This window comes from Podarcis muralis, chromosome 3 (genome assembly GCF_964188315.1).
Source record: "Podarcis muralis chromosome 3, rPodMur119.hap1.1, whole genome shotgun sequence".
Classification (NCBI taxonomy): domain Eukaryota; kingdom Metazoa; phylum Chordata; class Lepidosauria; order Squamata; family Lacertidae; genus Podarcis; species Podarcis muralis.
Window position 1 is genome coordinate 4,377,933 of NC_135657.1, and position 12,815 is coordinate 4,390,747.

General features: G+C 48.7%; 1 protein-coding gene across 4 annotated transcripts in view; it reads left to right on the plus strand.

Annotated features, from left to right (window-relative positions):
* EXTL3 (exostosin like glycosyltransferase 3) overlaps positions 1-12,815 on the plus strand; it is a 158,385-nt gene that overhangs the window by 99,034 nt on the left and 46,536 nt on the right. For all 4 annotated transcript variants that reach the window (XM_077925389.1, XM_077925388.1, XM_077925387.1 and 1 more), the window contains one exon: positions 9,868-12,433. In XM_077925389.1, coding sequence (XP_077781515.1) covers positions 10,286-12,433 — 2,148 coding nt within the window. In that variant the 5' untranslated portion in view covers positions 9,868-10,285. The remainder of the gene's footprint in view (positions 1-9,867; positions 12,434-12,815) is intronic.

Sequence of the window (12,815 nt, forward strand, 5' to 3'; positions counted from 1 at the left end):
CCACACTAGTGGGCATAAGCTCCTCATGAGGAACGAAACAGGGACCAACCTGTGGAAAAGACCTGGTGGAAAAGGCTATTGAGTAGGCTGCAAATATGGAGACTACCTGTGCCTTTAAAACGTCACAAGTTCATTCTCCTACAGAGTGCCAGAAGCATTGGGAACATGAATGTATAAATGGTGGCTCTTTTCCCCCATACTTACTCCATTATCATCAGCCATTAATGGTTTTTTCACATGGGTAGAACAATAGCTTTGTATAGCTTTGGGGAGCCAGAGGGATTTTCTGGTTAACACTATTGTGAAGCTCAAAACATCCCTCCCTTGCACACCCCAAATTTGCCTGGGAACCTCAGATTCAACAAGCTCCTTTGGTAGCCTGGTTTAGCTTTTTACCATTAGGTTTTCTCTTCCCCCGCCCAGTACTTCAAACCCATGGATGCTTGCCCTAGCCCAGGTGCCAATTCAGTCCCTGAGCTCTTTCTAATATTTCGGAGCTGTCAGCAACTCCCTCCCTTAATATCTATTCCTCTAGGACGAATGTACCCAGGTCCTTCAGCCTGTCGTTACAGCATTTGGATTTGATCCTTAATACAAATGCCATCTTCCGCAGCTCTCCCCCCAAAATCATTTCCAGCTTGTTGCTTTGAAATGCGGCTCCCAGAACAGAATGCTGCACTTCAGTTGCGTCCTGCCAGGTGCTCAGCGGAGCAATACAGTCGCTTCTCGAGTCTTGAAAGTGTGGCACTTCTTGCAGATGCTCATCGCTACTTCTGCTGGTGCCATGGGGAGTTTTGCAAGCGGTGAAATCAGAAACACAGCGGTAATGGGCAAAGGCATTTCTTCTGCAGCGCATCCAGTCTGTGCAGTGCAGCAGAGCAACCAGCAGAACACAGTGCCATTGTTTGGAGTCTCAGCTTGACTTTTGTTGACGGAGCGATGGAGTGGGCTTTATCTTCCAAAGCACCACACGTTTAATTGAAATTGTGTATAGCCTGCAAAGACCCCATTCCACCCCTTTTTGTGATGTTTTGGGGTCACTTCCAGGTTTGGTGTGCCACACACACACGGTAAAGGTAAAGGAGCCCTGGACGGTTAAGTCCAGTCCAAGGCGACTATAGGGTTGTGGCGCTCATCTTGCTTTCAGGCCAAGGGAGCCGGCGTTTGTCCGCAGACAGCTTTCTGGGTCATGTGGCCAGCATGACTAAACTGCTTCTGGCGCAACAGAACACTGTGACAGAAACCAGAGCACATGGAAATGCCATTTACCTTCCCGACAGAGTGGTACCTATTTACTTGCACTGGTGTTCTTTCGAACTGCTAGGTTGGCAGGAGCTGGGACAGAGGAACGGGAGCTCAGTTTGTCGCAGGGATTCGAACCTCCAACCTGATTGGCAAGCCCAAGAGGCTCAGTGGTTTAGACCACAGCGCCACCTGCATCCCTTGCCACACACCTATCAGACACACCGAAAACAGTCGCTGCCTCTGTTCAAAAACTGAACTTTAAAAAAAGGCACCTATTTTTCGAAAATGGATTTTTGTGGTCGTTGGGTGGACCAGGTTCCCCACATCAATAAGTAGTTGCTGTAATTCAACAGTCATAAATCAAAACTCAGTTCCTTGCCAAAGCTCTTCTTCAAGGTTGACTTTGGGTAACTTAAAGGAAAGGATCTGCAAGGCAGAACTCTGGGGAAGGGGCACATTTCTGTCTAGGGTGGAGCTGTGGCAGTAGTCTTTTCCTTTGGCCTACAAAAACTGGGGGTGTCCTCAGCTGCATCTGTTAACAGCAGTGGTTGAGAAGTGCAGGCCTGCCCATATAATATTGTTGTTGTTTAGTCGTGTCCGCCTCTTCGTGACCCCCTGGACCAGAGCACGCCAGGCACTCCTGTCTTCCACTGCCTCCCCCAATTTGGTCAAACTAATGCTGGTAGCTTTGAGAACACTGTCCAACCATCTCGTCCTCTGATGTCCCCTTCTCCTTGTGCCCTCCATCTTTCCCAACATCGGGGTCTTTTCCAGGGAGTCTCCTCTTCTCATGAGGTGGCCAAAGGATTGGAGCCTCAACTTCAGGATCTGTCCTTCCAGTGAGCACTCAGGGCTGATTTCCTTCAGAATGGAGAGGTTTGATCTTCTTGCAGGCCATGGGACTCTCAAGAGTCTCCTCCAGCACCAGAATTCGAAAGCATCCATTCTTCGGCGATCAGCCTTCTTTATGGTCCAGCTCTCACTTCCATACATCACTACTGGGAAAACCATAGCTTTAGCTATACGGGTCTTTGTTGGCAAGGTGATGTCTCTGCTTTTTCAGATGCTGTCTCGCAACCCTTGTCTGGCCATGCACAAAATCTAGGTTTGGGAGTTAAGGCACTTTCTGAACATTAAAAAGCCAGCTTCTGTTTTAAAGTGGATTTGTTGTGCCAGGGGGCACGCAGAGTGCTTTCATCCCCTTTCATTGCCCAAAGCTAAATTCATGGTGTGTGACTGCATTTCTCCCACAAAATTGTGACAGTCCGAATGCAGCCCAAGGTGAGGCCACTCGGAGAGCGCCATTTCTTGTCAGTCACGCTGCAAAAGCCTGGATGGCTCCATTGCTTAGAGCGTGGGGTTGATAATGCCGAGGCTGCAAGTTCAATTCCTGTATGGGACGACTGCATATTCCTGCATTGCAGGGGGTTGGACTAGATGATCCTTAGGGTCCCTTCCAACTCCACTATTCTATGAAAAGTACAACTTGTTGGATCTTCCCCAGGAGTGGCACTCTTTGTGGAGGCTGCAAGAGCTTTTGGTCTGTCTAGTTTAGGGGCTTGGTTTAAGCGGAGAGAGGGCTGGGTGCTTTAATGCTCATGGCTCTTTTCTTTATCTGAACTGGAATTTCGAGAAGCACTTTATATTTGAAACCAATCCTTCACGCCTCCTGAGCTTGTGGGTGGGTGGGTGTGCCTTTCAATTGTCACATTTGCAATGTTGCAAGCATGGTGGGGCTGGGGAACTCTTAATGCACACAGAATTCCCGGGTATGAACCTACATCCACTGGTCCAAATGCGAGTGGTATATTTGTCGACAAGTTCCAATCTTATTTACCGTATTTTTCGCTCTATAAGACGCACCAGACCACAAGACGTGCCTAGTTTTTGGAGTAGGAAAACAAGAAAAAATATATTCTGAATCTCAGAAGCCAGAACAGCAAGAGGGATCGCTGCGCAGTGAAAGCAGCAATCCCTCTTGCTGTTCTGGCTTCTGGGATAGCTGCGCAGCCTGCATTCGCTCCATAAGACGCACACACATTTCCCCTTACTTTTTAGGAGGGGAAAAGTGAGTCTTATAGAGCAAAAAATACGGTATTTTAAAATATTTCTGTGCCTCCCTTCGTCAAAAGGATTCCAGGGCGCTGTACGAAGGTACGAGTGAAATTATTTGTACAAAGTATGCAAAGGATATTAAAAGCCAACAGATAAGCAGAACAAAAAGCAGGAAAAAGGAGGGAGGCTGTAAAGATAAAACTAAAGCGCAGAGCAAAAAGGAGCTGCAATTGGATCTCAAGTGCAGTGGGGTAGGGTAGGGGAGCCCTCCCTCTCTCAGACTCTTCTCATTGGAGATAATATTAGGACTATGAATCTGGACTTTATTTTCTCGCCTGACCCCAAAATTACTCCCTTTGTGGCCTTAAGGAAGTCTGGGTTGTACCAGCTAGGAAGCAAAGAGTCCGCTCCCTGTGGCTGTCATATCCTAGACACCCTGCAAATCTCGGTGCGTCTTTTGTAATGTGAAACATGCCACAGCATTATGCAATCTGGCATCTCGCGGCTGATAAATTCTCCGGCGGCTCCTTCTAAATCTCTGCTGTGTGGCTTCTGCTCGAGATTAGTGGCGTAAAGCAATTTCATGTCCAAAAGCACTTTCTGCCTGCAGTGATACAAGCGTAAAAAGGGAATGCTCTTTTATCCCAATCCTGGGTATAGAAACAGATAGCAGAAATGCGAGGATATTTAGGCAAGGCTGTTCTAGCAGGGAGAGGGGAATACTGTAGCCCCTGTACAAAACATCCTTTTATTATTATTATTATTATTTTTTAAAAAAATTGTGCCACCTTTTGGGTACAGAAGCAAGATAGCGTACAAAAGCTTAACTGGGAACAGTCGCAATAAAACAATGGGTAAAAGCTAAAACTATTAGACCGATTTAAAACAGTACATTTCAGCAGCAAGGGAATCTTTAAATGCCGTCAGATCGCTGAGAACCGCTAACAGCAGTTTGAAAACCCATTAAAAACTAGGAAAACACAATTCGTTTCACCCGGTGTCTGAAGAGCATTCATGCCAGGTGAACTTTGACGGTGAGGAAGTTACATGACCGCGGTGCTGCCACTGAAAAGGCCTGATAATAATAATAATATAATAATAGAGTGCAGCCATCTAAAATGGGGCCCTCCTTACCGGCCTGATTTGTGTTATTTTATTGCATTAATGTTGTTGTTTAGTTGTTTAGTTGTGTCCGCCTCTTCGTGACCCCATGGACCAGAGCACGCCAGGCACTCCTGTTTTCCACTGCCTCCCGCGGTTTGGTCAGACTCATGCTGGTAGCTTTGAGAACACTGTCCCACCATCTCGTCCTCTGCCGTCCCCTTCTCCTTGTGCCCTCCATCTTTCCCAACATCAGGGTCTTTTCCAGGGAGCCTTCTCTTCTCATGAGGTGGCCAAAGTCTTGGAGCCTCAGCTTCAGGATCTGTCCTTCCAGTGAGCACTCAGGGCTGATTTCCTTCAGAATGGAGAGGTTTGATCTTCTTGCAGTCCATGGGACTCTCAAGAGTCTCCTCCAGCACCAGAATTCAAAAGCATCTATTCTTCGGCGATCAGCCTTCTTGATGGTCCAGCTCTCACTTCCATACATCACTACCTATATATTTAAAATGGCAACAGTTGAAAGATACCAGAAGTCCTGTTCAGTGTGAGAGCCTGTTGCATTACTTGGCTTTGTGGAGGTTTACTGTGTAGAACCAAACCACCCTTTGCCATGTGGACAGAAGACAGGGACAGTTCCACAAAGCAAGCTGGGATGTTGAGAGACATTTCCCCCCCTAAGCGTAGAAGAAGCCTGTGGGAGAGGGGGGAAAGCAGACATGGAGGCTGGGAACAGGAGTTGGGCAGGCATTTCCCCTCTCCTGGAGTCACCTTCTTCCCTGGCAGAGGGCAGGACATTAAAATTACGACTGGCTTTTAAGCACACTCCAGGCTGTTTCTGTTGGCTCAACCAATTAGTCGCTGCTCGTGTCTCGCATCCGATGAACCTCGTCTGTTCCATAAGGCAGCGTGGTAGCAGTGGGACCCAGGGGCGCCACGAGGATAGCTTGTTAATTTGAAGGTTTAACAGAGTTTGACGGACAGCTTCCTTCTCCAGCATACAAACACGGGCACATGTACAACACAGATACGGTTCTGGCTGAGGTGATTCGTCTCTCCTGCATGCATACATCCTTTTTAATTTAATTTTATTTTATTAACATATAAAGCACATACATATACATTTACGCAATACACATACACAACACTCTACCTTATTTTCATATCAAAAAAAATACCTACATTACTCTGTATAATACCTACCTATACTATACATCTCAACATACCTACAAACCTACCCCACATGGACACCCACCAAGTGACTTGACTTCCAGCCATTCCTGTTACACTACTTTATTTTTCCAACTACAGTGGTACCTCAGGTTACATACGCTTCAGGTTACACACGCTTTAGGTTACAGACTCCGCTAACCCAGAAATAGTGCTTCAGGTTAAGAACTTTGCTTCAGGATGAGAACAGAAATCGTGCTCCGGCGGCGCGGTGGCAGCAGGAGGCACCATTAGCTAAAGTGGTGCTTCAGGTTAAGAGCAGTTTCAGGTTAAGAACGGACCTCCGGAACGAATTAAGTACTTAACCCGAGGTACCACTGTAGCTTAAACACATTTCATTATTTCTTTAATCTCTTCTTATTTCTTAACTTTACTCTCCTTCCACTCTAATCATTTTCTGGATTCACTCAATGTCTGTCAGAAATTTTACTTTTTCCACATAAATGTTGATGTATTCCTTAAAGATAGCCCACTCCTTATTCACTTTTTGTACCATATCTCCTCTTATCCTCCCTGTTAGTTTGGCAATATGGAAGTATTCCATCATTTTAGATAACCAGTCTGTTTCAGTTGGAACGCTGCTGCTTTTCCAATTTTTAGCAATCAATAACCTTGCCGCCGTAGTTGCATACATAAATATTGGTCTGCCCGTTCTTTTTATTTCCTCTGACATGATACCTAGGAGAAAGAATTCTGCTCCCCCCCCCCAAATGAAAATCTGAACATCTTTTTCAGTTTGTTATAGATATTTTCCCAGAACCCCGCTATCTCTTTGCACTCCCACCACATATGTAGAAAAGTTCCTGCCCCATTGTTGCATCTCCAACAGACATCACTACAGTTTTTGTACATTTTTGCCGATCTGGCCAGGGTCGGGTACCATCTGTATTGCATTTTCATTACATTCTCTCTTAAATTATAGCATGCCGTAAATTCGATATCTCTTTTCCACAGCCGTTCCCATTCTTGCACGCACACATCCTAACTTGCACTGCCAAGAATCCAGAAAGCTATTCATCCTTTTTCTCCCTGGACCCTCTAGCAGTTCTTTCCTTCCAGACGTCTTCTGTAATTTACATGGGTGCCCTTTGCTGGGTGATACTGGGAATTAATGGAGCAACGTGCTGGTCGGTGACCTCGCTGGTGTTTATTCCAACATCGCCCTGGGTGTTGAAGGTTCTCCTCCGTTGCATGTTCTTGTACTAGCCAGAGTAGCAAAGATTTTGTGTGTGTGTGTGTGTGTGGTAAATGTCTTGGTGGATGGTGTGCAGTGGGCCTGCTAAAAGCAAAGGTGGCAGTGTACCCTTGTGTACCAGTTGCTGGAAGTTGCAGGTGGGCAGAGAACTGTGGCAGTGATGTCTAGCATCTGGTTGGCCGCTGCAAAGACTGGTTGAGCCACTGGCCTGATCCTGCAGGATCTTCTTATGCCCTTACAACAATGCTTCTGGAAAGCACACAGGCTCTGATTTTGGTGAACCCCAAAGACAGGGGGTGGGAAACCTTTTTCATTCATGGGCAACTTTCTGGGGGCTAGGGCTGGGCAATATCTGGTTTTCAACATTGTGATATATCACCAAGGATCGCGATATACCAATATACAGTGGTACCTCTGGTTGCGAACGGGATCCGTCCCAGAGCCCCATTTGCAACATGAGCAGAACGCAATCTGCGTGTGCGCAGGTCACGATTTGCCACTTCTGCGCATGCGCGTGACGTTATTTTGCGTGTCTGTGCATGCGCGAGCAGCGAAACCCGGAAGTAACCCTTTCTGGTACTTCCGGGTCACCGCGGGACGCAACCTGAAAAGATTTAACCTGAAGTAAACGTAACAAGAGGTATGACTGCATCATGGTGTCTGAATAAGGAATTGGCTGGCTTCACGGTTTTTCCCTGCATTGTGATTTTTCCCAGCGCCTGCTCTTGTGATGTGCTACCACACTGCAGGAGTTCGGGGAGAGCTGAGCCGTCAGAGTTAGCAGGGGCTGCAGGAATCGAGAGAAGCATTGGCTGGCTTCACAGTTTTCCCCATATTGTGGCTGGCTTCACAGTTTTCCCCATATTGTGATTTTTGCATAGCATGCACACACACACACACACACACAGAGAGAGAGAGAGAGAGAGAGAGAGAGAGAGAGAGAGAGAGAGCGCGCGATATATTTGCGATATATTTCCAGGTCAAAAATTATGAAACCGATATCACAATGTGGACTTCAGACTTGTTTTGGGCGATACATTGATGTATTGCCCAGTCCTACTGGGGGCTGCAAGCCAGTGGTGGGTAGTCGCAGATGCAAAAGCGAGAGGAGCAACGGGTGTGACTCGTACTTTTGTACAAAAGACTGCATTCCAAAGTACCGTATTTTTTGCTCTATCAGACTCACTTTTTCCCTCCTAAAAAGTAAGGGGAAATGTGTGTGTGTGTTATGGAGCGAATGCAGGCTGCGCAGCTATCACTGAAGCCAGAACAGCAAGAGGGATTGCTGCTTTCGCTGCGCAGCGATCCCTCTTGCTGTTCTGGCTTCTGAGATTCAGAATATTTTTTCCCTTGTTTTCCTCCTCTAAAAACTAGGTGCGTCTTGTGGTCTGGTGCGTCTTATGGAGCGAAAAATACGGTACTTCACCCAAAAAGTCATTTGTTTCTATGCAGAGGGGTGGAGGAGAGAGAGGGAGGGAGGGAGAGAGGGGGGGGCAAGCAAAGGGCTTGATCCTATTTCAAGGACACGTTCCACTCAGGCTAAAGGACTCATGGACCGAGGTGGCGGCTTGGGGGGAGTTCTTAGCACCAGATAGAGAAACCTGGGGGGCTGCATTCATCCCCTGGGCTTGAGGTTCCTCAACTTGGTTCCAAGGCAAGAGTCTTCCACCATTCTGGGGCGACTACCAAGAATGGATGTCTCGCGTGCCCTTGCTGTCTAAACTTGGCACACTGCTGGCCTATTCGCATAAAAATGCTCTCCTCTCTCCCTCTCTCTTGAAAGAAAGCTGCTTGTGTCCATCATGGCTTGCAATAAATTCCACCAGCTAATTATGTCATGTGTGAAGAATCGCTCTCCATCCCTTAAGTCTGCTGCCTTTCAGTGGATTACCGCAACGTTTCCTTCCCTTTTTCTCTTCCTTTTAATTTATAAAGTGCGAATATTCTGCCCCCTTCCCGCAATGTGCTTTTCCGTGTCATTTGCATCTAAGGTGGCAGAAACCTATGTAAGCTGCTTGTTTCGAAAGGTGCAGGATCTGAGGCAGACAAAGGCTGAAATGGTTTGTAAAGTTCCAGCTTGGAAAATTGCAGCTGCTCTTCTGTTCTAATCATTTGGCGTCCTGATATCTTGCCAAAGTTGGATGAAATCTAGAGAGCCCGGCCTAATGTGGTATTTTGAGCCTGGTGTCAGAGGGCCTCCGCCCCACTCATATGTGATCCAGGTTTGCATAGTGAGTTCAAACGAATCTGCGTGTAGAGGATAGGACTCAAACCAATGGATTCAAATTACAAGGAAGGAGATTCCAAATCAACATTAGGAAGAACTTTTTGATGGTAAAAGCTGTTCAGCAGTGGAATGGATGACCTCTGAAGGTGGCAAACTCTCCCTCATTGGAGGGTGGTGGGGTTTTTTGTGTACTTTTATTTATTTGCAAGAAACGGCCTTGGTCCAGTATACCTGAAGGAGTGTCTCCACCCGCATCAACCAGCCCGGACACTGAGGTTCCCTCACTGCAAGAAGCCAAGTTACAGGGAACCAGGCAGAGGGCCTTCTTGGTAGTAATGTTTTATATGAAGAACAGTGGGCATTGGCTGTCCCAGGACTACCTTGTACCAAGTTTGAAACGTAGCATCTGACCACAACCCAAGCAGCATGTGGCCAGCTTGGCTTTACAGTAAGTCCGCAACTTACCCAGGGGATAATGCTTCAGGCCAAAATTGCATATAGTGAAAATTCATAGGATGCCATGGCAGGTGGGATTACCAAAGTCTTCTCCCCCCCCATGCCCTCCCCCTTCCTTCCTTCCTTCCTTCCTTCCTTCCTTCCTTTCTTTTTTTTAAAGTTTTCACCAAGCGCATGAAGCTGAATGTGCAACATAAGTTGTGGGCTTACTGTATAAGCCACAGGTCAGATCTAGGCAGAAGGAAGGATGTTGTTCTCTCTATTAATGCTTTCCTGGTCTCTGTTTTTGTAATGTAATGAAGGAGGCACATCTTATATTGCCTGATGTATCATGGTTGTCTCCTATCTCTCTCTCTTTTAGGAATGGTGAAATCCTGGCAGCACAGAGGCGACAGAGAATCATGATTGCATGAACTTCCCCCTGCTCGTCTCGTTCATTGGATGCTAATACAGAATGTGGAGGGTGACATTGAAGGTTGCCTTGCTCCCGTTGCGTTTCTCTGGTCCGGAGGGGGCAACCGATTGCCGTGGTGACCCTGCCCGCGCTCTCCTAGCAACACCCAGTTAACTGGAGGCCAAGAAGAAGAGTTTCGCCCTCGGTTCTAACTGGAGCGGAAGTTGCGTCCTCCATCTCAAGGAGAAGATGAAATTTCCATTCTATTGGCCCTTGGTCCAACGGGCGCAGTAGCCTTTCCTCCTGGAGCCTTGCCGGTAAAAACCGCCTTGGTTATGGCTACTGATCCAACGTGATAAGAGGGGCAGCAACAACTCTTGGACTCATGACCGGGTATACCATGTTGCGGAATGGAGGGGTAGGCAATGGAGGCCAACCCTGGATGCTGCGATGGTCTAGCCGCATTCGACTCACCTGGCTCAGCTTCACCTTGTTCATCATCCTGGTCTTCTTCCCCCTCATCGCCCATTACTACCTAACCACCATAGACGACGCGGACGACGCCGGCAAGCGCATCTTTGGGCCGCGCACGGGCAACGAGCTTTGCGAGGTGAAGCACGTCCAGGACCTCTGCCGCATCCGAGAGTCGGTGAGCGAGGAGCTGCTGCAGCTGGAAGCCAAGAGGCAGGAGCTGAACAGCGAGATCGCCAAGCTGAACCTCAAGATCGAAGCCTGCAAGAAAAGCATTGAGAACGCCAAGCAGGACCTCCTGCAGCTGAAGAATGTCATCAGCCAGACGGAGCACTCCTACAAAGAACTCATGGCCCAGAACCAACCCAAGCTCTCCCTGCCCATCCGGCTGTTGCCGGACAAGGACGACTCCAATTTCCCCCTGCCAAAATCCCACAGGAGCTGCCGGCTACACAACTGCTTCGACTACTCCCGCTGCCCGCTGACCTCCGGCTTCCCCGTGTATGTCTACAACAGCGACCAGTTCGATTTCGGGAGCTCGTTGGACCCCTTAATTAAGCAAGCCTTTGAGTCCACTGTCAGAACGAACGTGTACGTTACTGAAAACGCAAACATTGCCTGCTTGTACATAATCCTCGTGGGCGAATTGCAGGAGCCCGTCATGCCAAAACCTACTGAACTCGAGCAACAGTTGCACACGCTGCCCTTTTGGAGGACTGATGGGCACAACCACCTGATCATCAACTTGTCCAGGAAGTCAGAAACTCAGAACTTCCTTTATAATGTCAGCACCGGGCGGGCCATGGTCGCCCAGTCCACCTTTTATGATGTACAGTATCGCCCGGGTTTCGATATTGTGGTCTCCCCTCTTGTCCACGCCATGTCCGAGCCCAATTTCCTAGAGATCCCGCCCCAGGTGCCGGTCAAGCGAAAATACCTGTTCAGTTTCCAGGGGGAGAAGGTGGAGTCTCTCCGGTCCAGCTTGCAAGAAGTGCGCTCCTTCGAAGAAGAAATCGAAGGCAACGCCCCGGCGGACTATGATGACAGGATCATTACCACCCTGAAGGCTGTCCAAGACAGCAAGCTGGACTTTGTCTTGGTGGAATTCACCTGTAAGAACCAGCCGAAGGCAAGCCTGCCCACTGAGTGGGCTCTTTGTGGAGAAAGGGAAGACAGACTAGAGCTACTGAAACTATCTACTTTTGCACTGATAATCACCCCGGGGGACACCCACCTTGTCATCTCCGCCGGGTGCGCAATGCGTCTTTTCGAGGCCCTGGAGGTTGGGGCGATCCCGGTGATCCTGGGAGAGCAGGTCCAGCTGCCCTACCACGATGTGATCCGGTGGAACGAGGCAGCCTTAATCATACCAAAGCCACGTATCACGGAAGTGCACTTTCTCCTGCGGAGTATTTCCGACAACGACCTCCTGGCCATGAGGAGGCAAGGCCGCTTCCTGTGGGAGACCTACTTTTCCACCTCGGACAGCATCTTCAGCACGGTTCTAGCCATCATAAGGACTCGAATCCAAATCCCGGCCGTCCCCATCCGGGAGGAGGCTGCGGTGGAGATCCCCCACCGGTCCGGAAAGGCTGCTGGCACAGACCCCAACATGGCCGACAACGGGGACTTAGACTTGGGGCCGGTGGAGACGGAGCCGCCGTACTCCTCGCCCAAATACCTGCGCAATTTTACCCTCACCGCCATGGATATTTACAGAAACTGGAACTCGGCCCCCGGCCCTTTCCACCTCTTCCCCCACACACCCTTTGACCCTGTCCTGCCGTCGGAAGCCAAGTTCCTCGGATCTGGGACCGGGTTCCGGCCCATCGGAGGAGGAGCTGGCGGCTCCGGGAAGGAGTTCCAAGCCGCGCTGGGGGGCAACGTCCCCAGGGAGCAGTTCACCGTCGTCATGCTGACCTATGAGCGAGAGGAAGTGCTCATGAACTCCCTGGAAAGGCTCAACGGCCTCCCCTACTTAAACAAAGTGGTGGTGGTCTGGAACTCTCCCAAGCTGCCGTCAGAGGACCTCCTGTGGCCGGACATCGGCGTCCCAATTGTGGTAAGAGCACTTGGATATATTGGAGTGGAGAGGCTTCAGAATTCTTTTGTTGCAAAGTGGAGCGTTGAGGGTTGTGCGTTATGTTTTTAGATGCACCATAAAAAAAAGAAATAAATTCTGGTTTAGATTCTTTCAAATACTTGCAGTGGGCAGTGTGTGTGAGAGAGAGAGAGAGAGAAGGAACTGGTTGCCTGATTCCACCACTGCCCCCTTTCTGCCAGCGTAGTCTCAGAATCCAACCATGTATGGAAATATTGTAAAAGTACCTACAATCTTAGCCCCTGGGCAAGTCTTTGCATGGCTTGAAGCAAAGCGGACTCCAAGTTCCTCGTGTGAATCCTCAATGATGTCAGCATCCGAGGCGTCCCAAAGTCCAGGCAGC